At 38.0% G+C, this 25,464-nt stretch overlaps 1 protein-coding gene across 1 annotated transcript in view; it reads right to left on the minus strand.

Annotated features, from left to right (window-relative positions):
• CYP7B1 (cytochrome P450 family 7 subfamily B member 1) overlaps positions 1-25,464 on the minus strand; it is a 118,543-nt gene that overhangs the window by 25,729 nt on the left and 67,350 nt on the right. Inside the window, exon 2 of the mRNA XM_070747855.1 lies at positions 11,361-11,497. Coding sequence (XP_070603956.1) covers positions 11,361-11,497 — 137 coding nt within the window. The remainder of the gene's footprint in view (positions 1-11,360; positions 11,498-25,464) is intronic.

The following is a 25,464-nucleotide window of genomic DNA, read 5'->3' on the forward strand; positions in this document are numbered from 1 at the left end:
ATCTTATTAAATGAATCAAGCTACAGTGGATATTTTAAAGCTTCTATATAGTTTTTAATTATACTGAAACTCTTAGTTTTATAGCTCTTTAAATAATGAGGCAGAAAATTAGAAGCAATTCAAAATTAGACACTTTCCCAATGTCTGGAATATCTGACAGGTCAGGAGTTATAATCACTCCTTGCAATTCCTCCGAGATAGGAAGACTTTTAATTACAGATTTTCTTCTTTCTTAAAAATGATGATTGGAATATTTGCCGCTGGTTTGTGTGCATGCACGATACTTCTGCACATGTGCGATGCTTCTGGGCAGGTTGGCAGAGTTTCCCACTGCTGCTACTGTTTCTAAGAACCAGTCAGAACTGGGAGCTCACCACTGCTGTGCGGAGGTGATTGCTTTCTCTGGCGTTTTGCTTTGGGTCCCATGGTTCATTCACAAGCAGATGTCACTTGTTATAAATCAGATTGGATATGTTGAGAAATATACGGGGACAGAAACTGGTAAATGCTATTCATTAAAGCTATTACTGTACTTCTATTTCATGGGTACAGATTTAGAGCTGTTACATATACAGTGGTCCCCCGAGTTTCGCGATCTCGATCACTGCGAAACGCTATATCGCGATTTTTCAACCCGGAAGTAAAAACACCATCTGCGCATGCGCGCCCTTTTTTCTATGGCCACGCATGCGTAGATGGCGCCGGGCAGATCAGCTGCTGGGCGGCTTCACTGGGTCTTCCCCCTCTTGCTGGCAGGAGGGCGAGCGGCGGGCATCAGTGAGGAGTTTGCGTGGGCGGCGGGGAAACCCCAGCGCCACTTCCCAGCTGAGTCCTGAAGCCAAACGCGGAAGTTCGCTTCAGGACTCAGCTGGGAAGCGGCGTGAGCGAACGGCGTGGGTGGGCGAAGGGTGGACGCGCGGGCAGGCAGGCGGCGGACAAGCGGCGGGCGGACAAGCGGTGGGCACGGCAGCAGCGAGGAGTTTGCATGGGCGGCGGGGAAACCCCAATCTTCGGCTCCTCGCTGCTGCGGCAGAAGTAAAAACACCATCTGCGCATGCGCAGATGGTGTTTTTACTTCCGCACCGCTACTTCGCGAAAAACTGATCATCGCGAGGGGTCCTGGAACGGAACCCTCGCGATAATCGGGGGACCACTGTACAGATTTTTTTTTTAAAAAAAACACTAAAAATTTCGTACTCGAATCTTTAAGTGTATAAAAATATGTTCTCCTACACACATTTTTCCATCTTTTTAAAGCCCACAAACATAAGTTATTTTCCAGTTATATATAAAAAAAAAACATAACAGTTGTTTATTCCTTATTTCCAGAATATAACAGAATAACAGAGTTGAAAGGGAGCTTGAAAGGCTTCTGGTCCAACCCTCTGCTCAAACAGGAAACCCTGTACCATTTCAGACTAATGATTGTCCAATCTCTTCTTTAAAACTCCAGTGTTGAAGCACTTACAACTTCTGGAGGCAAGTTATTCCATTGAGTAATTGTTCTAACTGTGAGGAAATTTCTCCTTGGTTCTCTCATCGTTGGATGTCCATCTGTCCATCTATCTAAACCACATCCATCAATCCATCCACACTCATGTACAATGTACATTAGATGTTCACACACATGTTATATTCATAAAATCAAGTTGCCTGTCCTGCATTTTTTTACATCAGAAGCTCAAGGGTAACACCAGGAAATAGAGTAATTGTAAGATACAAGCAAGAATCATATCTACTTTTAAAAACATTCATAGTTTGAAGATCTAACATGATGCAGAAAGTTCCAATTTGACAATGCCTTTCATTAGTCTACAATCACATCTCAGAATAACTTAATTTTCCTTTTGGGGAAGACTTAAAAGTCAAAGGTTATGGCCAAATTATGTTCATCACAAACTTAATACTGGCTCATCCTCTCTCATTTTCTATCTGAACACTGTTGAGATCCCCACTCTTTTCCAAACAAAAATTGAACACAGCTACTAGTTCTAGAGAGAGAGACACACACACAAAAAGGAGAACTACTAGAACTACCTTCTTGATAAGTAAGGTGGAATCCATTATAATTGTCTGATATTGAGTAGAACCAGGGGCATCTTGAGATGGGCAGAGACAATGTGGACAATAGAAGTTTCTGCCAGGGAATTCAGCAGGTTCTGGAGAATCGGTAGCAGAAACTTTTAGTAGTTTGAAAAACCAGCAAATACCACCTCAGGAATGGAGATTTTGCAGCATCCTTCCCCTGCTATGCCCATCAAACCATACCCACAGAACCTGTAGGGGAAATTTTTGAATTGCATCCCTTGTTTCTCCTCTTTTCTACATGCATTGCTGTATCACACATATGTCCCAAAGAGCCAAAGCTTGTAGCATGATGCTGCATTTATTATTCAGGTGAAAGAGGTAAATTCCTATGGACAACACTGAGTGATATTCACATTAGAGAAACTGAATGTGTTTTCATCGTCCAAGGTAGCAATGTTTCATCCTTGAAAAGTCAAATAAATTGATAAAATTATGCCTCATTGGAAGTTTCTCTACTGGATGCATGAACAGTCACTGAAACTATAAAAATAATTTCAGTGAAGTATTTGGTGTGAAATTTTTGAAACAATTGAACCCAGTTTTCTAGATTAAGGCTAAAAACTCATTAAGGCTGTAATTTGACTTTTATGTATTTAGGAATAAGATTTCAATAGAACTCAAGAAGATTTACTTTTGGAAATATAATGGATTTATGTTACGCTACTGTGGAAAATTTTATAATTCTTGATAGAAAACTTTCAGATAAAAGTTCAAAATCACCTCCCCTCTAGTTTTGAACAGTTTGTAAACAAAGGTAAAAAATAATTACTGTATTCATAGTATAGTCACAAACTGTTCAGAGATTTCAGTATTATTTTTCCTCTGGCTACAATCCAACCTATCACAAAGAAATCATCTTGGGAGTCACTTTTTATTATAAGCACCAATGACCAAAAGACTGGAAATACTACACTCTGCTCTGATATTATTTAACAAGATGATTTTGAATGCTATTAACCTGAAGATGTCAGTTAGCTTTCCAACTCTGAGCATTCAGGGTAAACAATTTAAGATTTCTTTAAAAATTAATTAATATTAATTTAAACCATCTGCCCACCATCTGCTATTTTCAGATGAAAAACATGAGCTGTTTTCTTTGTGATCTTGACTCCAACATTTTGCAAAACAATCCCCAATTCTTATATATTTAATTACCAATATAAAATAAATCATCTTTTAAGGAAGTTCATCCATTCTCTGAACACAATTGTTTGAACCACAGTCTTGATACATGCCCATGATCTATGGTCCCTTAGGAATCATTTAGATTTATTTCCAAATAAATATGTTTATGACCTGTACAATTATATACTCTTATTCTATGCATGCCACTGAAGTGTAATCCCTGCATGTAATACACTTCTGACAAAGTGTCATGAAATCAACACCTCTATTTGTCCAATTAATTTCACTTCATGCCAAAAAGCAACACCCCATTTGCAAAATCCTTCTCAAGTAACAAAAGATGGGCAGATAGGGGGAGAGATAGAAGAAAATAAACTATCCATAGAATTTAAATCTAGTACAAATGGAATGAAATAGCATTGACTTCAAAAGTCAATATAGTAGTCATAATAAGTCATAGTAATCAGACTATGATGCTATGATACATCTATACTCCATAGTATCCCTACTATATACATACTATAGTAATCATAATAATCGGATATTTATTAGTAAAGTATACTTCAATATAATACATTTAATATTATCAATATTCATATAATGAATATCAATATAACATAATGCATTCAATATATTCCCTCAACAGAAGAAGAAGAAGAGGAAGAAGAAGAAGAGAAGGAGGAGGAGGAGGACCTAGATCGATTAACACTGTGGTCCCAAACTAACAAAATTATCTTCAACGTCGAGAAAAGTAAAGCCCTTCACCTAGGTAAAAAAAAAACCCTAGACACGCATACAGACTGGGAGGAACCTCACTTAGCAGTAGTGACTGTGAAAGAGATCTCGGAGTGTTGGTGGACAACCAACTAAATATGAGCCAGCAATGTGCAGCAGCGGCTAAAAAGGCCAACACAATCTTAAACTGCATCAACAGGGGGATACACTCCAACACTAGGGAGGTATTAATATCACTCTATAATGCCCTGGTCAGACCACACCTGGAGTATTGCATTCAGTTCTGGTCACCACACTTCAAAAGAGACATAGAAACTCTGGAAAAGTTACAGAAGAGCAACCAAACTAATAAGAGGACTAGAAACCAAGATGGAGAGGTTGCTGGGACTGAGCATGGATAGTCTAGTGAAAAGAAGGGCAGGGGGAACATGATAGCAGTATACAGATACTTGAGGGGTTGCCACAGAGAGGAGGGGCCACACTATTTTCCAGGGCACCAGTGGGCCAGACGAGGAAAAATGGATGGAAGCTGACCAAGGAGAGATTCAACATGGATATAAGGAGGAACTTCCTGACGGTGAGAGCAATTAACCAATGGAATGGCCTGCCAGCGGAGGTTGTGAATGCCCCAACTCTTGACATATTCAAGAGGAGATTTGACTGCCATCTGGCTGGGAAGGTGTAGGGCTTCCTGCTTGAGCAGGGGGTTGGACTTGATGACCTGCAAGGTCCCTTTCAACATAAATAAATAAATAAATAAATAAATAAATAAATAAATAAATAAATAGTGTTGGTTATCACCTATAAAGCCCTTCATGGCATCGGGCCAGAATATCTCTGAGACCGCCTTCTGCCGCACGAATCCCAGCGATCGGTTAGGTCCCACAGAGTTGGCCTTCTCCAGGTCCCGTCGACTAAACAATGTCATCTGGCGGGATCCAGGGGAAGAGTCTTCTTTGTGGCGGGCCTGACCCTCTGGAACCAGCTCCCCCCGGAGATTAGAATTTCCCCCACCCTCCTTGCCTTTCATAAACTTCTTAAAACCCACCTCTGTCATCAGGCATGGGGGAATTGAGACATCTCCCCCGGGCCTATACAATTTATGCATGGTATGTTTCTGTGTATGTTTTTGTTTTTTAATAAGGGGCTTTTTAGTGATTTTTAAATTATTAGATTTGTTACATATTGCTTTATTGTTGTTGTGAGCTGCCCTGAGTCTACGGAGAGGGGCATACAAATCTAATAAATAAATAAATAAATAAATAAATAAATAAATACATACATACATACATACATACATACATACATACATACATACATACATACCAAATAAACACATAAATTTTCAATATAATTAACTACTGCTAATTTTTTATTTACTTACTTATTTGATTTTTATGCCGCCCAACTCCCTAGGGACTTTGGCTGGCTTACAACAAAAATATAACATCCAAATAATACTAAAAACCTATAAAACAGTTTTAAAAGAATTAAAACAAAACAGTGAAACCCATGCATACCATTTATGGCTGGATCTCGATTAATACTATCAACAGTCCCAGGCATGCCAGAAAAGCCAGGTCTTTACCACTTTCCAGAAGGCCAGTAGGGTGGGGGTAGTTCGGATCTCAGGGGGTAAATGGTTCCAGAGAGTTGGAGCAGCCACAGAGAAAGCCCTCCCCCATAGACCTGCCAGCTGACACTCTTTAGCTGACGGGACCCGGAAAAGACCAAACCTGTGGGCCCTTACTGGTCGCTGGGAACTAGGTGGTAGAAGGCTGTCTCAAAGATGTTAATGTGTAACATTGAAACATACTGTGAAATGCATGGGATATGGAATCCCAAAATGCTGTTATCTATATGATTCACATCACAAGTTGTCATTTAACAGTCTTATTTATAATCAGGTTGGCCCAATATCAAAAGTGTGTTAAAGTATAATGTTAATTTAAATGTTTAAGGGTTTAGAAATTGTGAGGATTGATTAAATTTCGTTAATATTTGGCTTTATCAGTAGTCCTAGATATTTCGGATATTGAAATTATGATGGAATAATGAATAATCTTCAAAATATTAAACATTAATAACTTAGTAGGGGATAACAAATACATGGTGCAAATAAATGTTATTTCTTTGTCTAAAGGAATTAATGGAAAAATTAAGAATTAGAAAAACATAATGGTATTGTTGAAGTTGGAAGAATGTTTTTTTAGCTGGAATTTTAAAATTAAGGGATATAGATAGATAGATAGATAGATAGATAGATAGATAGATAGATAGATAGATAGATAGATAGATAGATAGATAGATAGATTTGACCTAGTCAATACACTATCCACCGTCCACCCGCCTGGGATGCATCGTGCGAGCAAGCACATGAACAAACAGGTTTTAGAACCCACTACTGGATTGAAGCTGTGGTAAAGCTCTCACTTCAAAGCCCTTTTCAGGTTACATAGAGCCTGTACAAATCAGTACAGATTTTTAAATAAAAAAAATCAATAAATGATTATCTGTTTGTATAGATATATTCAGGTCCCCATAAAACAATTATTTTCCACATCAACAATTATTTTCTATTTTAAATTTCCTACAATAGCTCACGTTAGCTCGATTCATTTTGAACTCTTCAAGGGGGCTGTGAAGAGAAACAATTGCAATTAACAATAGTGTGGGGAGAGAGAGAGAGAGAGGAGGGAGGGAGAGAGAGAACGAGTGTGTGTGTTTTGTAGGGCATAAAAGGGAGAGATTGCTGATTCCATTTATGTAACACTGGTCTTTCTTATTAGGAAGATTTTGCTGAAAAGCTGACAATGATGTACAGTAGTGGCTCACTGGAATGACATTTAGGGAAAATGATTCTGCTGCACCACCACACAAAACCAATTAGAGAACTATTTTCCACGACAGGTCAGGAATTGCCATTGTTTCTTGTGGAGAATAATTTCTTTATTAAGGTGACATCCATGTCCATTATTGCTTTTCAGAATGACAATCATTTGCTTATCATACGGGAAAGTGCAATCAGTGAAATCACGTCACCAGTCTGAGCCAATGCCAGAAACTCAGAGCATCAGTCTGTGTTTTCCAAATGAACTAATCTGAGAATTAATAAGGAGAACATTATATATTGGCACTATTTTTGACAAGACTTTTAGTGGCACATCAAGAGGAAAAGGTAAAGCTAGCATAGAAATGCTGTAGATACTTCAGATCGTGCAGAATGCAGCTGCGAGAGCTATCATGGGCTTTCCCAAATATGCCCATGTTACACCAACACTCCGCAGTCTGCATTGGCTGCCGATCAGTTTCCGGTCACAATTCAAAGTGTTGGTTATGACCTTTAAAGCCCTTCATGGCATCGGACCAGAATATCTCCGAGACCGCCTTCTGCCGCACGAATCCCAGCGACCGATTAGGTCCCACAGAGTGGGCCTCCTCCGGGTCCCGTCAACTAAACAATGTCGGTTGGCGGGCCCCAGGGGGAGAGCCTTCTCTGTGGCGGCACCGACTCTCTGGAACCAACTCCCCCCGGAGATCAGAACTGCCCCTACTCTTCCTGCCTTCCGTAAACTCCTCAAAACCCACCTTTGCCGTCAGGCATGGGGGAACTAAACATCTCCCCCTGGGCACATTTAATTTATACATGGTATGCCTGTGTGTGTGTCTGTTAGTATATGGTTTTTTTAAAATCTTTAAATATTTTAATTAATTGAATTATTTATGATTTGTTTTACACTTGTTGTGAGCCGCCCCGAGTCTTCGGAGAGGGGCGGCATACAAATCCAAATAATAAATAAATAAATAAATAAAAATGTATGTCTGCTTAATAATTGGGGGGGGGGGGGTTTATATATATAATATATATATTTCTGAATCCCTCTATTTTGCCAGTTCTGGGAGGCTCCCTGAAATATTAGTACCTGAACTAATAAGGGTTTGCAATTCTTACAGTATCTACACAATCTTCCAATAATTAATAAGACATATGGAAATGGAAATGAACAAAGACCATAAACTATAATGCATCTCCCTCTTCCTTTCAGAAGTCAGAAAACAATATGTTGAAGCAGAGATGTGTGATCTATTTTGGCCTCTCCTTGAACTATATCTTGTGGCTCTGTTTGATGGATGCAGGATGTTGGTGGGACTTTGTGATAGATTTTGGGGGGAGAAGCCAAACAAATAGACCCAACAATTTGGAAAAACTGGCCAGAAAAATTTTGGTTGTCATCAGAATAATTCACTCTTAGTTCCCCACCCAATTCTCAGTACGTCAGAAATTTCTGCATTATTCACTCTGGTGACTACGGATGAGCAGATGTGCTATGCATCATAGGATTCCATTCTTTTTTTAAAAAATAAAACTTTACTGATTTTTCATAAAAATTGACAAACATACAAACAAACATTTAACATAGAGTAGGGGTTGCAATTTCCCCTCTTGTCATAGAAGTCAAATTTCTTTACAGAAAAAGAATACATTATTAATACCTTAATTCAACATATTGATTTAAATGAAAAGAAGAAATTTTATTCAACCTTATGATAAAAAAATCTCATATATAAAGAAGAAAGAAAAATAAAAAGAAGATAAATCATTTAAAAACATTTATAATTCTCACACAAGTTTACCATTTAATTTTTCTTCTTATTTAGCCATATACAGTGATCCCTCGATTATCGCGAGGGTTCCGTTCCAAGACCCCTCGCGATAATCGATTTTTCGCGATATAGTGGTGCGGAAGTAAAAACACCATCTGCGCATGCGCGCCCTTTTTTTCCATGGCCACGCAGATGGTGTTTTTACTTCCGCACCTGGGAAGACCCAGGGAAGGTTCCTTCGGCCGCCCAGCAGCTGATCTGTTCGGCAGCGCCGCAGCAACGAGGAGCCGAAGATCGGGGTTTCCCCGCCGCCCACGCAAAGGGGAAACCCGGATCTTTGGCTCCTCGCTGCTGCGGCGCTGCCGAGCATATCAGCTGCTGGGCGGCCGAAGGAACCTTCCCTGGGTCTTCCCCGCCGCCCACGCAAAGGGGAAACCCGGATCTTCGGCTCCTCGCTGCTGCAGCGCTGCCGAGCAGATCAGCTGCTGGGTGGCCAAAGGAACCTTCCCTGGGTCTTCCCCACCGCCCACACGCCGCTCGAGAGCAAGAGGGGGAGAGATAGAGAAAGAGAGAGAAGGAAAGAAAGAGATGAGAGAGGGAGGAAGAGAGTGTGAGAGAGGAAGAAGCAATATAGAGAAAGAGAGAGAGAAAGAAAGATGAGAAAGGAAGAGAGTGACGTCATCGGGTGGGAAAATATTTTTAATTAATATTTTTTGAAAAATCGCGATATAGCGTTTCGCGAAGATCGAGATCGCGAAAATCGAGGGATCGCTGTATACACCTTATTCCAAATAACATAAAATTCTGATTCCTCTTGGTTATTTAACCATCTTGTCATCATATCCATTTCAGCGCAGTCTAATATTTTTTTAGTTACCTCTTCCTCTTTGGGGATATTTTCCCCTTTCCAATTTTGTGCATACACTATCCTGGCCGCGGTCAAAATATGAATAACTAGATAAAGAATATCTTTCTTATATTTCTGTTTTGTTATACCCAGTAAGTAGAATTCCAGGTTTTTTTCTATCTCTTGGATGCAATTTCTTTTATCATTTTTTCTATCATTTTCCAATATAACTTAACTTTGCTACAAATCCACCATTGATGATAGTATGAACCTATTTCTGTCTTACATTTCCAACATAGTGGGGATGTATTTGGGAAAGAAAAATTTTGGTTGTCATCAGAATAATTCACTCTTAGTTCCCCACCCAATACCAATTCTCAGTACGTCAGAAATTTCTGCATTATTCACTCTGGTGACTACAGATGAACAGATGTGCTAAGCATCATAGGATTCCATTCTGGCTCAGATATTAAACGTTATTAAAAATTAGAGGGTTTTTTTTTCTTGTACAAACTTATCAGAGTTTCTTGCAAAATCAAAACCAGAAGTACACACAGATAACTGATTCAGCTGCATTCATTAATTTCTTTATAAACATAGTAATATATATATGCCAGAACAGTTACAGTTATATAACAGTTACAAGCAGTTTCATTTCCTGCAGCAGACAAGCTTTTTGTTCAGAGAGATATAGAATGTACAGAGTGGGCTGACCCATATCCAGCCTTAGGTTTTCAGTTTGGATTCTCTGCATAGACTCAGAAGTGGTTAGCTTCTATTGGCTGACTTAGTTGCTATGTCTATTTATTGCCTGACTTTGTTAATATTGGCTCTCCCAGTCATGAATATTCTACCAAAACTTATATATTATTTGAAATAATTAGATATTATATTGTGGAGAAATATCCAACTAGGCTGGAGGGAGGTATTAAAAGAGAGCTGAACTTAGTGGCCTGGAATCGCAGGTAGCTGAAATCTTGTGTTAGATTTTCAAGATACTTGGAACAAAAACTTGAGATTTTATCACACACATAGTTCCCTACAGTCTAATCCTCTACAAAAAAGTGATAGTGTTTGAACATTTCCGTTTAGAGGAAAGGGAAGGGAAGACATAGTAAAAATATTAAAAGTCATGGTATGGAAAATGTAGGTGAAAAAGGTTTTCATATTTTTTTCACAATGTTATGAACAATTGTATTTGTTAAATCAAAATATAGGAGATTGAGGGCATATATTATTATTATTATTATTATTATCATTATCATCATAATCAATATAACACAGCAAATGCGATCACTCTGCTGAATTTTGTATTTGTATTTCATTACCAGTCGAGTGCTTCCCAAGCACCTAGGATTGTGTGATGTGGCGGTGAATTATGTATGTCGATCCCAGTAAACCGGCCTTTTGCAATTGTTGTTGTTGTTGTTGTTGTTGTTGTTAGGATTTAAATGCCGCCCTTCTCCGAGGACATGGGGCAGCTTATATAAAGTGCCTATATCACTCTAATTATTCTTACTTATTAAATGTAAGCTTCCCAGAATCATGTAGAGTAGGGATGTCAAGTTCAATTTCATTGTGGGCAGCATCAGGACCTTGGGGGGTCCGAGGTCACTTGTGTCGGGGTCGCCTATGGTGGCCCAAGTGCTCTGCCAGCAAAAACAGGCTCCCAAGTTTTGTTTTCACAATCAGAGGCAATTGCTGGCAGAGATCTGTTTTCGCTGGCAGGCGCCAGTTCTTTGCTGTTTCAAGCGCAGTCCCACGGGTCAGATTGGGTCAGGCTGGCTGGATCCAGCCCCCTAACCTTCAGTCTTATCTAGAGTAAGCAGTCTTTAAACTGAAGGATGGATGGATGGAAGAAAGTATACATATAATACAGACATACATACAATATTTATTTATTATTATTTAACCTATTAAAAAGTCTCTAAGAACTAAATAAAACAGAAATGTTGCTCACCAGCCATGTGCACAGTAAAAATATCTCCATGTTTTTTATTCAAAGTTAATAAAAAAGCAGTAGCATTTTTTCTAAAGTTCAGGGCCTCTCCCAAGAAAGGAATCCAACCATTTATTAAGGGAGGTTCTCCAGTAAGCCTGAAAAATAAAAAGAAAGCACTGTTAGTTGATACGTAGCTTCATATGACCAAAGTAGATTATATTTGAAAATTTGAAAGCTTGGCAGTCACATCCTGAGATTTATGCCAAATCCTTACATCCTTACATTTTGCCACTTATCTTCATTATATTGTAAAATCAATACAAATTGGTTTAAATGTTCAATTAGGGAACTGATTCATGGTAAAATGCATTGTATCTATTACAGGCCACTACCCAAGCATCCAAAATATATACAGTCAAATAGTCAGATTTCGTATTTTTAAAGTCTAAAACATATTTCCAATTCAAATTATAAATAAATAATCCAATTTTAAAAAACCAACTAAGAAAACCCCAAATGTGGGCATTTGTATCTACATGAAATATATGTTCTTAAAGACAATTATATTTTAAACTTCTGTATTTAATATTTCTATCCAAAGGTAACCACTGATCCAATGAAATATAGAAAGAAAGAAAGAAAGAAGAAAGAAAGAAAGACAAATAAAAAGGAAGAAAGAAAGGAAGGAAGAAAGAAAGAAAGAAAAAAGAAAGAAAGACAAATAAAAAGGAAGGAAGGAAGAAAGAAAGAAAGAAAGAAAGAAAGACAGACAGACAGACAGACAGACAGACAGACAGACAGACAGACAGACAGACAGACAGCAGATTTGGGAAACTTCATCAAGCAGCCCATCCATCACATTAAGAATTTATTGAACAGTAAAATACAGCAGTTGCTACATTTTACTAAGTTAGTAGTTGTTGATAAATGACTATCAGACTTTGAAAAACTTGTATTACTGGATCATGTTCAACAATTTTGTTGAATTAACAAAATATTTTTAAGTTGGTTTTGAAAAAGTGTGCAATTAATTGTTACAGTTTTGAATTTTACTGTTACTATCTTCCTTAGCAGGTCGTGCAAACTGTTATTCCAAAAGTTCTATTTATAGGGGGGGGGGGGCAGTGAGAATGAGTTTGTAGCACCAAGGCGACGGTGGACTGAAAAACTTGGGGAATTACTGCTGTATACTGTATTATGCACCTGTAATTTCATTCAAAATCAAGTCAATGCAAGCAAGCTATATTGTTTTCTTTAAGTATATATCATATGGCTTCCAAATCCACTATAAATAATATTTACCTCATGAGATTATAAGTTGAACAGAGCTGTAGAAATTAAACCTATAACTGTTCGAAATCCTAATACATTATAAAGTTTTCAAATGGAAGGGAAGCCTGGCGCTGTGACATCCCAAGCTTAGCATCCTGCAACTGATTTCATAAATACCAACAGAAGCAAAATAAATGGCTCTGATGCTAGAGTCCCTCAGGAAAAACATTTATGCCGTACAAATCATTCTGTACTAATCACAAGAGACTGACTAGTTTAATCAAAGATCAAGGCTGTACAGTGATCCCTCGATTAGCACGGTCTCGATTAGTGCGAAACGCTACAACACGGTTTTTCAAAAAATATTAATTAAAAAATATTCCACGGTTTTTTTGCTATACCACGGTTTTTCCCACCCGATGACGTCATACGTCATCACCAAGAGTCACTTCTCTGTCTCTTTCTCTTTCTTTCCTGTCATTCTCTGCTTCAATCATTTTCTCATTTCTCTTTTTTTCTCCCCTTTTTTCTATCATTTCTCTCTCTCTTTCTTCCTCTCTCACACTCTCTTCCTTCCTCTCTCATCTCTTTCTTTCCTTCTCTCTCTTTCCTTCTCTCTCCCCCCCTCCACTTGCCCACGAGAAGAAAACAAGCAACCTCTGCCGGGCAGCTCCCCTTGTGCCCCCGCTTTGTGCCTGCCTCTTGTCCCTCTCTTTTGGGGATTTTTTTTTCTTTTCTGTCTGAGTGCGTCTGTGTGAGCGCGAGAGAGGGAGTGCGTGTATGTGTGTGTGTGTCTGTTGCGGCTTGGGCTGGTCGGCCTCGGAGGCGGGAGAAGGCGAAGAGGTAGCAAGCGGGGAACCTGGCGGGGTGGATGGCGGCGGCGGCGTGTGTGTGTGGTGGCCGCCTTCAGCTTGGGGTCGCCGCCGGCGTGCTTGAAGGACGCGCCGCCGCCCGCCTTGGAGCCCTCGAAAGCCTCGTCGTCTTCTGTGCTCTGCTCGCCGCTGCTCTCCAAGCGGGGCGCAGCGGCTGGGAGCGCGCGCCTTTTCTCCCCTGCGTGGATCCTGGCTAGCCATCGCGCCTCTCTTGAAGATGGGGAGCCTGGCGACGCGCTGTTTCCCCCCACCGAGGACAATCGGGGTAAACTCTTTTGGTTGGGAACCAACCGGCCCGGTGCTCTTTTGGCTCTCTTGGGGTTTCCCCTTTGCCTGGGCAACGGGGAAACTCCATCTTCGGCTCCTCGCTGCTTCCGTGCTGCGGAGCAGATCAGCTGTTGGGCAGCCAAAGGAACCTTCCCTGTGTCTTCCCCGCTGCCCACACGCAAACTCCACCATCTGCGCATGTGCGGCCATGGAAAAAAAAGGGCGCGCATGCGCAGATGGTGTTTTTACTTCCGCACCACTATAACACGGAAAATCGATTAGCGCGGGAGGTCTTGGAACGTAACCCCTGCGCTAATCGAGGGATCACTGTATTTCTATCAAAGCATTATTGCTATCAAACATAGCACAGAAATTATTTAAGAAAATTATCCTGTAACTCAGAAGCAGAGGTGGATTCTTCCCGGTTTGGACCAGTTCTATAGAACCAAGAGTAACTTGGCAGCCTGAGTTACTAGAACAGGCAATGACCTAGGCCTGCCATGTCCCTGAGATGGTTCTCTTGGCGGCACTGTAGACACCGCCATCTTCTTTTTTTGTTTCTGCTCATGTGCAGAAGCTTGTTTTATAGTACTGGGTATGCACAGAGGATCATTTCTGGGAAGTGACGTGTGCAAAACATGTACAGTGATACCTCATCTTACGAACCCCTCGTCATGTACTTTTCGAGATACGAACCTGGGGTTTAAGACTGCTCACAGTCACTCATGCCCTCATCACCTCAAGGCTCGACTTCTGTAACGCTCTCTACATGGGGCTACCTTTGAAAAGTGTTTGGAAACTTCAGATTGTGCAGAAGGCAGCTGCGAGAGCTATCGTGGGCTTTCCTCCAACACTCCAACACTCCGCAGTCTGCATTGGTTGCCGATCGGTTTCCAGTCACAATTGAAAGTGTTGGTTATGACCTATAAAGCCCTTCATGGCATCGGACCAGAATATCTCCGGGACCGCCTTCTGCCACATGAATCCCAGCGACCAGTTAGGTCCCACAGAGTTGGCCTTCTCCGGGTTCTGTCGACTAAACAATGTCGTCTGGCGGGACCCAGGGGAAGAGCCTTCTCTGTGGTGGCCCCGACTCTCTGGAACCAACTCCCCCCAGATATTAGAGTTGTCCCCACCCTCCTTGCCTTTCACAAGCTCCTTAAACAATAATATTTTTTTTTCTTCTTCTTTTGAACTCTGTTATTAATTGAATTGCTATTGAATTGGTATAGTCATATTATAAGGGAAATAAAATATATTGAATAGATTTGGAATTTATAGTAATTTCTTTTCCTTTTCACTATATACAAAATTGAAACTAACCTTAAAATTTGAAATAGTGGATTCTAATTTGATAATGTCCCACACCTCAACTCTTGTTAAAACAACAAAGAAACAAACAACACCAACTACCCTATCTCCACAAGTGTCACCGCATTCTTCTCCTTCGCATCAAGTGCTAACCATGTCTACCAAAGACAAAGACAAAGACAAAACACTGCAGTCCAATCTTGCAACTATACATGAGACTCTGAATGCTTTGAAGGACTTTATGGTCAAATCACAAGAAGATGCTACTCAACAAAGAGAGGCCATAAAGGAGGAGGCAACACAACAAAGAGAAGCCATAAAGGAGGAGGCAACACAACAAAGAGAAGCCATAAAAGCTGACTTGGCAGAATTTAAAGTGGAGATGGCTCAAATGAAAGCTGATATGGGCGAGATGAAAGATCAGATAAAGCAGATCCAACAAACTCTTCAAGAAAGTGATGACCGAGTTAAAAAAGTTGAAGAGCAAGCTGACAAAAATGAGAAAAGAATGGAGTATCTTGAAGGGAGAGCTGATGAAAGATACAAAAGATATGATGAATCTATCATCCAGCTGGAGATGCAACGAGCTTCGTACGGACTTCGATTTCAGAATATAAAAGAGGAAAAAGATGAAGACTTAAAAACGACTATGGCGGAAATCATTGGAGGTATACTTCAAGAGGACCCCATGGCTTTACAGAAAGAAATCGATGAAGTATACCGAATCTCGAATAGCTATATCCGTCGACACAACCTCCCAAGAGAGATACATATTAAATTTACAAGAAAGGCGTTGCGAGATGAGATACTTCATTATTCAAGAAACTCCCCGCCCCAACGACATGGAGTAGAAATAAAGATATTAAAACAAGTTCCAAGAAGTGTCAGAGAAAACAGAAGAGATTACCACTTTTTAACCAAAATCTTGATTAAAGAAAATATCACTTACCGTTGGCTTATTCCACAAGGACTTTCTCTGACATGGCGCTCTACAAGGTACAAACTGGAAAACGTAGATCAAGCTATGTTCTTTCTTGAACAGAGTGGTTTGGGCCACTCCGACCATGCAAGTAAGCAACTAGTGGTCCAACTACAGCCAGCTCAACAGCAACCAGGGGAAAAATCACTAACTCAGCAAGAAGAAAACCTGGGGGCAACTGCCCAAGTAATAGAGCAGGACCAAGGTTCTAGAAGAGTTCAACCTCAGCGAGAAACCAAAAAACCTATTAAATGACAACGAATAAAGACTTGAAAATCTTTTCCGTAAATGTTAATGGACTTAACGAACCAAGAAAAAGGAAGCAAATCTTTTCCAAAATCAGAAACCAAAATGTTCAGATTGCAATACTACAAGAAGTTCATATTAAAAAAGATAACCAAAAATTACTGTTGAATCCCAAAATTGGAAAAATGTATGCTGCATTAGCAGACCAAAAAAAAAGAGGTGTAGTGATGTATGTCAAGAATTCTATAAATTCCAAACAAATATATAAGGATAAAGAGGGTAGGATATTGATTGTACAAGTAGATATTGAACCCAGACCTCTAGTGGTTGTTTCCATTTATGCCCCCAATGAAGACCAAATGACATTCTATAAAAATTTACACCAAATAATAACAGATTTAGCTATTGATAATCTATTGATAATAGGTGATTTTAATGCTATCGCGAATAGACAATTAGACCACTCAGGAGGGGGAAGTAATAAAAAAAGGGGAAAAGGTAAAAAAACAAGAAGAAACTTGCTACCCAGTACTTTTCAAAAAATGAAAGCGGAACTATTATTAAGCGATATTTGGAGGGAAAGACACCCTCTCAAAAGGCAATTTACCTTTTATTCCAATCCTCACAAAATTTGGACGAGAATTGACATGTTATGGGCACCAAAAACGGTGGCAGAACAAATAAGAGAAGTTGAGATAGACGTTAATACATGGGCCGATCACAATCCAATAGTGGTCTATATGACGATGAATAATAAACAGAACAATTGGCGGATGAATAGGTATATATTAAACGACAAGAAATATAAGGATTGGATTGAAAAGGAATTAAAAATATTTTTTGAAATTAATAAAACATCAGACACTACTCCACAGAACTTATGGGATACAGTTAAAGCGTACATAAGAGGTTTAACAATATCTTATACAGCAAAACACAATAAGGAAAAGAAATTAGAGTATTTACAATTAACAAACGAACTAAAACAATTAGAATCCTTATCGCAGCAACATACTAAGAACAGAGATCTAAAGACAGAAATAAACGTAATTAAACATAAAATTAGAGTTATAGAACAAAACCAACTAACTGAAAAGATTAAAAGAGCAAAGCAACAATACTTTGAATATGCAAATAAACCTGGCAGATGGCTAGCGTATAAACTTAGAAAACAGAGTCAATCAAAATTAATCCAAAAATTAGAAGATAAAGATGGTAAAATAAAATACGATACAGAAGGTAAGGCAGACATTGTGTATAATTTTTATAAGGAATTATATGCTAAAGATCATGTCATTGAAGATGAAGTTTTTAACTATTTAGAGGCTTCAAATCTACCACAAATAACAGAAGATCAACAGGCTACCATGGATGGACCAATAACAATGGAGGAACTCCTAATAACAATTAAAAAACAGAAAAGCAACAAGGCCACAGGTCCAGATGCCATACCTGCAGAATGGTATAAGATAGATAATGAAACAATAAGAAACCATATGTTAGAAACTTTTAATTCCTGTAGACTTGACGGAAAAATTCCTAAATCTTGGTCAGAATCACTGACAACCTTAATACATAAACAGGGTACAGAACCAGAAAAAATCAAAAATTATAGGCCTATATCACTATTAAATGTAGACTATAAGATCTTTATTGCCATTTATGCAGAAAGACTCAAAGGAGTTATGAATGGAATAATACACCAAGACCAAAATGGGTTTCTTCCAGGGAGACAAATTAAAAATAATATTAGAACTGTAATAAATATACTAGAGTACTATGAACAACACCCAGATAAGATGGCATCTTTAATGTTTTTGGATGCTCAAAAAGCCTTCGACAACGTTAATTGGATATTTATAAAAATGCAATTAAATAAAATGAGATTTGGCCCAAAATTTGTTAATCTAATAGATACCATATATTCAAAACAAACAACGAATATAATATTGAATAACAGTCAATTACCAATACTTGACATAAATAAGGGAGTTCGCCAAGGATGTCCTATATCACCATTGTTATTTATTATGACCCTTGAAACCTTATTAATTAAAATAAGAGCGGACCCCAGAATAAAAGGTTTAACCGTAGGAGATGAAATCTATAAACTCCAGGCCTTTGCAGATGATCTAATGTTTATAATTGAAGAACCGACTACAACAGTTCCTACTTTATTACAAACCATTGAACAATATGGAAATGTAGCAGGTTTAAAGATAAACAAAAACAAAACACATTACTTGACTAAAAACATGAACAAAACACTAGAAACTAAATTAGAAACTATTTCTGGAATAAAGACTGTAAAAAAGGTAAAATATTTAGGAATAAATTTAACAGCGAAAACAATAACATTAAAAAATGATAATTATATGAAATTGTTAGCAGAAATTAAAAAAGACTTAGCAACCTGGAACAATTTGAAAATATCTTTCTTAGGAAGAATTGCAACAATTAAGATGAACATTTTACCCAAGGTCTTATTTCTTTTTCAGACAATACCAATAAACCCAGGGGGTATCTTTTTAAAAACTTTAACCAACTTAGTTAAAAAATTTATATGGCAAGGTAAAAAAGCAAGGATAAAAATGAATTGTTTAGAAGATATCAAAGAAAGAGGAGGATTTGGCCTTCCAAATTGGAAATTATACTACCAGGCCGCTGCACTAACATGGCTTAGAGATTGGATAATCTTAGATAATAAAAGAATACTCGAACTAGAAGGACATGATTTAATGCTTGGATGGCACGCATTTTTATGGTATGATAAGGACAAAAACCATTCATATTTTAAAAGGCATACATTAAGGAAATACTTACTAGAAGTATGGAAAGATATAAAGAAGAATCATTTTTTAAGCATTCCAGATTGGTTAGCTCCCTTAGAAGCAATAACGCATCCAAAGTCTATAAAGGATAAGAAAATGACTCATAGATATAAAGAACTATTAAATGATCAGATGAAGCTTAAATCTAGAATCGAACTACAAGAAGAAGGGATAATAATAGATTGGTGGCACTATGCCCAGATCCGATCTAGATATCAGAAGGATAAAACTCTTTACATTTTTAATAAAAGTAAGAATTCTTTAACTACCTTAATAACCACTAACTCTACAAAAATGATAGGGAAAATATATAAACTACTTATTGCTCATAAAAATATAGAGTTGACTCTAAAAGATACTATGATAAGATGGTGTAGAAATATTGGTAAGGAAATAGATATAGACACATGGGAGAAAGTGTGGATTAATAATTGGAAAATGACTAAATCAGTTTCTTTAAAAGAAAACCAAATCAAAATGTTCTATAGATGGCATCTCCCACCAAACAGGATAGCAAAAATGTTTCCCAAAACATCCCCAATATGTTGGAAATGTAAGAAGGATATAGGAACTTACTATCATCAATGGTGGACATGTAGCAAAGCAAAACTATATTGGAAGATGATTGAAAAAATATTAAAAGAAATAATAAAACAAGATATAGATAATACCCCGGAATTTTATTTATTAGGTGTCACAACCCAGATTTATAAGAAAGAAATTTTTTATTTAATCATACATATATTAATTGCGGCTAGAATAATATATGCGCAAAACTGGAAAGGGGAGGAAATCCCCAAGGAAGAAGAGGTTATAGCTAAGATATTAGATTGCGCTGAAATGGATATGATGACAAGAAGATTAAACGATCAAGAGGATACTAAATTTTACGAAACATGGAACAACGTTTACAAATGGATAGATAAGAAAAAATAAGATATATTGTTAGTGGTTGTTTTTTCTTTTTCTTTATTTTGTATTAGTTTTTATCTAGATGATAATAATAGTAATATTAGTTTAAAAGGATTTTTTGATGATTATGATATAGTTATGTATGTATAAGTATAAGCAATATATTAAGATTTTTGAAGTATAATAGTTGAATTTAGTTTTAATGTTTAGAATGAAGGTTTAATACTATTTTATTATAGTAATTAGGATTATATTAAAGGTATCTTTCCTTTTTGGTAACTATGTTATACTAACCTTAATACCCACATTAAGATTTGTAAACTTCAATTCAAATTTATTAATTTTTTCTTTTTTTTATAATAGTTAATACATATGTATTCTTTTTCTATATTTGAATTTATACTTTCATAAGAAGCGGGGGAAATACACCCCCACTTTATGTTTATTGTTTGTTTGTATTTGTTTGTCTTTTTATGAAAAATAATAAAAAAAATTGAAAAAAAAAAATTGAAAAAAAAAAAAGAAAAGTGTTTGGAAACTTCAGATTGTGCAGAAGGCAGCTGCGAGAGCTATCGTGGGCTTTCCTCCAACACTCCAACACTCCGCAGTCTGCATTGGTTGCCGATCGGTTTCCAGTCACAATTGAAAGTGTTGGTTATGACCTATAAAGCCCTTCATGGCATCGGACCAGAATATCTCCGGGACCGCCTTCTGCCACATGAATCCCAGCGACCAGTTAGGTCCCACAGAGTTGGCCTTCTCCGGGTTCTGTCGACTAAACAATGTCGTCTGGCGGGACCCAGGGGAAGAGCCTTCTCTGTGGTGGCCCCGACTCTCTGGAACCAACTCCCCCCAGATATTAGAGTTGTCCCCACCCTCCTTGCCTTTCACAAGCTCCTTAAAACCCACCTCTGTCATCAGGCATGGGGGAATTGAAATTTTCCTTCCCCCCTAGGCTTATAGAATTTATACATGTTATGTTTGTATGTGTGATTGGTTCTTTAAATTGGGTTTTTAAAGATTATTTTTAATATTAGATTTGTTTACATTGTCTTTTTTATTGTTGTTAGCTGCCCCGAGTCTTTGGAGAGGGGTGGCATACAAATCTAATAAATAAATAAATTAAATTTTTTAAAAAATTGCCTCTTCTTCCGAACTATTTTCACCTTACAAACCCACCGCCACTGGGATGTCCCACCTCCGGACTTCTGTTGCCAGGTGAAGGCTCCCCACATTGGGAAACCCCACCTCCAAACCTTCCGTTGCCAGCCAAGCACCCATTTCTGCAATTTTGCTGAGGCTTCCCTCACTGGGAAACCCCACCTCTGGACTTCCGTTGCCAGCGAAGCACCTATTTTTGCAATGCTGGGATTCCCCTGCTGGGATTCCCCTGCAGCATCGCAAAAACGTGGCAGTCTGGAGGTGGGGGTTTCCCATGGAGGGGAGCGTCAGGAGAATCCCACCAGTGCAAAAACGGGTGTTTCGGCCGGCAAAAGGGGTGAATTTTGGGCTTGCATGCATTAATCGCTTTTCCATTTATTCCTATGGGAAACATTGTTTCGTCTTATGAACTTTTCACCTTACGAACCTAGTCCTGGAACCAATTAAGTTCGTAAGACAAAGTATCACTCTATTTCCATCACAAATCAGTGAGGAAGGTAAGTAGAACCCATCCCTGTTCAGAAGGTTTTCAAATATCAAAAAACCTTTCTGCTATATTATTATCTTTAAGTTGGCACTAACATTAACATCTATAGATAGTGAAGTTGTTTAGCATTCATAAAGACTAGTATACAATTATAGGTGGTTATTAATGCAGCATGAGTAAAAACACTATAGAAGAACATTTTAGCAATGCATTTTCATCTTTACTTCTATTTGTTCTTTCAACCAGTAACCACAATCTAAACACTTATACTTTGCACTGAATGCTGAAAATTGAAAGTTATTGTATCAGTATCTGTTTAAATAATATTATCTGTTATTTTCTATTGGACTCATAACTGTTTTCCTAGAAACCATGTTACAAATATCTTATTGTGTGGTTAGGATATAATGGAACAATTTCTGCTTAAGTGCACAGTTTTTTACATTGCTGAATAGTCTCAAATTATATCACTACTTTATTTCATTTGTAAAGATTCTCTTTTCTGATATTGCACGAAATTTATTCTGCCAATATGTATTTTAGTGCACTGTGATATTTTTCACTGATGACTTCCAGAACAAAATCTATCAGAAATATTTTTAGCTTTCATTTCTAGTTTACTTTTTATAATTTTCTGAATACAGTGGTACCTCTACTTAAGAACTTAACTCGTTCCATGACCAGGTTCTTAAGTAGAAAAGTTTGTAAGTAGAAGCAATTTTTCCCATAGGAATCAATGTAAAAGCAAATAATGCGTGCAAACCCATTAGGAAAGAAATTAAAGTTCAGAATTTGGGTGGCAGGAGGAGGAAGAAGAAGAGGAGGAGAACAGTTGCTGCCAAAGGAAGAAGGAGAGAGGAGGGGAATAAAAAAAAATCCAAAACTTTAAGGCTTAAAAAGAAAAGAGGGACTCTGAGGTGGCGAGGAGGAGCACGGGCCTCCTATACACCCGGCGCGAGGCTTCCTCCCATACATTGCACCAGAGAGAGAAACCCAGGGGGAATGGCAGGAAACTGGCCAGGCTTCGTGCCACTCTCAAATTTCCTGGGAAGTTTTTCTGGGCTCGGGTTCTTAAGTAAAAAATGGTTCTTAAGAAGAGGCAAAAAAAATCTTCAACAGCTGGTTCTTATCCAGAAAAGTTCTTAAGTAGAGGCATTCTTAGGTAGAGGTACCACTATAATTTGGTATACATCTTTCAAGCAGCGTGGTGGCCTAGTGGTGAAGACACTTGTCCCCACTCGGAAGATTGAGAGTTTAATGCTAGTGGCAGATGTTTGTCTCCTGGGTGGAAAGAAAAAAAATTCTACTACGAACTGTGTGTGTCATCAGGAAGGGTTTCTGGACAGTAAATGCTCAGTTTTACCCAGCTCCTGTAAGGAATTGTAGGGTCGTAAAAAGGAAACTTTTGGTATATTTCTTTTCTGTGCCTTTGAGAAGTTTTTTTAAAAAATATAAACACAATATATGATAAAACATCCCTTCTTTGTTTATTTATTATTTGGATTTATATGCTGCGTCACCTCCAGAGCACTCTGGGCAGCTTGTTGTAGTATTCTCAACATTTATTCTTATATGATTTGTTTCTCTTGATAATTGCCAAGAATTATATGACACCTGTAAAATATTGTACATCCATTTCTCTTGAATTGTAACCTGCAGTAAATCTTTTTGAATTTTTCCATTATGCTTTATCATAAGACTTCTGATTTGTTCCATCTCTGTGTCGTATTTCAATAACAATTAATACATGCAGTCCATGCAAATAGGTGATCTTGATTTCGCATAAGTGTTTCAAATTCTGTAATCATTTTCAAGATCACTTCTACCTTCTTGAAGTTACAAAACATAACAATATTTAAGCTACTTATAAAATAACCTCAGCACTCAAGAAGCACTTGAACATAATATAAGAAAATCAATAAAAATACTGCAGCTTACTAATATTCATTCTACTTCTGAGACTTTCTAGAGAAGTCACATTTTAATGAACTTCCTAAAAATTAGTAATGTGATACAATATAAGTTCTGGAGATATGCTGTTCAAGAGCGAAGGTTTGGATTGAGAAGACTATTAAAGTTTGTTGCAAAATCAAAACCAGAAGCACACACAGAGATGAACTGATTCAGCTGGATTCATAAACTTCTTTATAAACTTATAATAATATACATATTTACAATACCAGAAGTAGAATTGTTCTTCAATCCGTTACAGGCAGGAGAGAACAATTTAGTTTCATTTCAGCAGAATTCAGAGTTGAAGAGTACAAAGAAGAGGACTAGGGCCGCACCCAGCCTTAAACTTAAGTACAGTGTTCCCTCGATTTTCAAGGATTTGAACTTCGCGAAAAGTCTATACCACAGTTTTTAAAAAATATTAATTAAACTTCAGTTTTTTCCTCTATACCACAGTTTTTCCCGCCCGATGATGTCATATCTCATTGCCAAACTTTCATCTGCCTTTAATAAATATATTTTTAATAAACTTTAATAAATAAACATGGTGAGTAATAATCTAAATGGATGCTAAGGGAATGGGAAATTGTAATTTAGGGGTTTAAAATGTTACGGGAAGGCTTGTGATACTGTTCATAGCCAAAAATGGTGTATTTATTTCCGCATCTCTACTTCGTGGAAATTCGACTTTTGCGGTCGGTCTCAGAACGCATCCCCCGTGAAAATCGAGGGAACACTGTATTCAGTTTCGATTCTCTGCACAGGCTTGCTATGCCTATTCACTGGGTGACCATTTGCTCTCCCAGTTCATGAATATTCTAACATGTTCTCCTGACCCACAAAGATGAGAACTTAGTGTTAGGATCATGGGCGGGTTCTTTTTACCTCCAGACCTGTGCACTGTGCATGCTTTGTAACAATTCTGCATGCGCAGAAGGAAAAAGATCGCCAAAATTTACATGCAGGCGAGCATCTTCTTGCGCTATTTTGCTTCTGTGCATGTACAGAAGCAAAAAAAGCAGAAAATAATAAAAAGAATAAAACTACTGCACACGGACTAGCAAAGAGTGCAGGAGCTGTCGCATACAAATTGCACAATTGGCGTGCCACTATCGGACTATCCCACTGGATTGCACCAATAGGAACCCACCTCTTCTTAGAATGAAAGCCGCTGGGAGAAGTTCCAGGTCTCAATCATTGTCTTTAAAGGACAATCAGAAATTTAATAAATAATGGGAAAACCTCAAGGCTTCCAAGGAACTTCTGGATAGTCTTCATGAACATTTCCATAGTGAATGGATTTGTGTCAATAACTATTCAGCAAAGGACAAAAAAAGTGCCAAATTCATCCCCATTTAATGTTTGGTGAAATAACCAAACAGATGAATTCTCTTAAAATATAATATATCATCAGCACACAACACCTGTAACTGCTTTTCACAAACATAAACCTTCTGTTTTAGAATATCTGTTTACAACCAGAAACAGACATGTAGTAATCTCTTGTTTGGGATAAACATTAATCCAAATCTGTCTACAATACACACACATGCACACATGCACACACACACACACACACACACACATCCAGAGATACATACACAGAATTCATTACTTATGATAATCTCTACTGCAGCCTATTCATTCTTAACATTTATCTTCTAGTCTCTTGTCCTAAATCTAGCAAATCCACTAGCAGCAGGTGATGACTAGCATCTTAGCACAATTTTGAATTCGATAGACTACTTCAAAAAGCCCTCCAGTGAAGACACCACTTTGCATTATATTAGTAATTCTCCTGAATAAATTAGAAAAGTCTAAAAGAACAACA

This window comes from Erythrolamprus reginae, chromosome 3, assembly GCF_031021105.1.
Source record: "Erythrolamprus reginae isolate rEryReg1 chromosome 3, rEryReg1.hap1, whole genome shotgun sequence".
In the NCBI taxonomy this organism is placed as follows: Eukaryota; Metazoa; Chordata; class Lepidosauria; order Squamata; family Dipsadidae; genus Erythrolamprus; species Erythrolamprus reginae.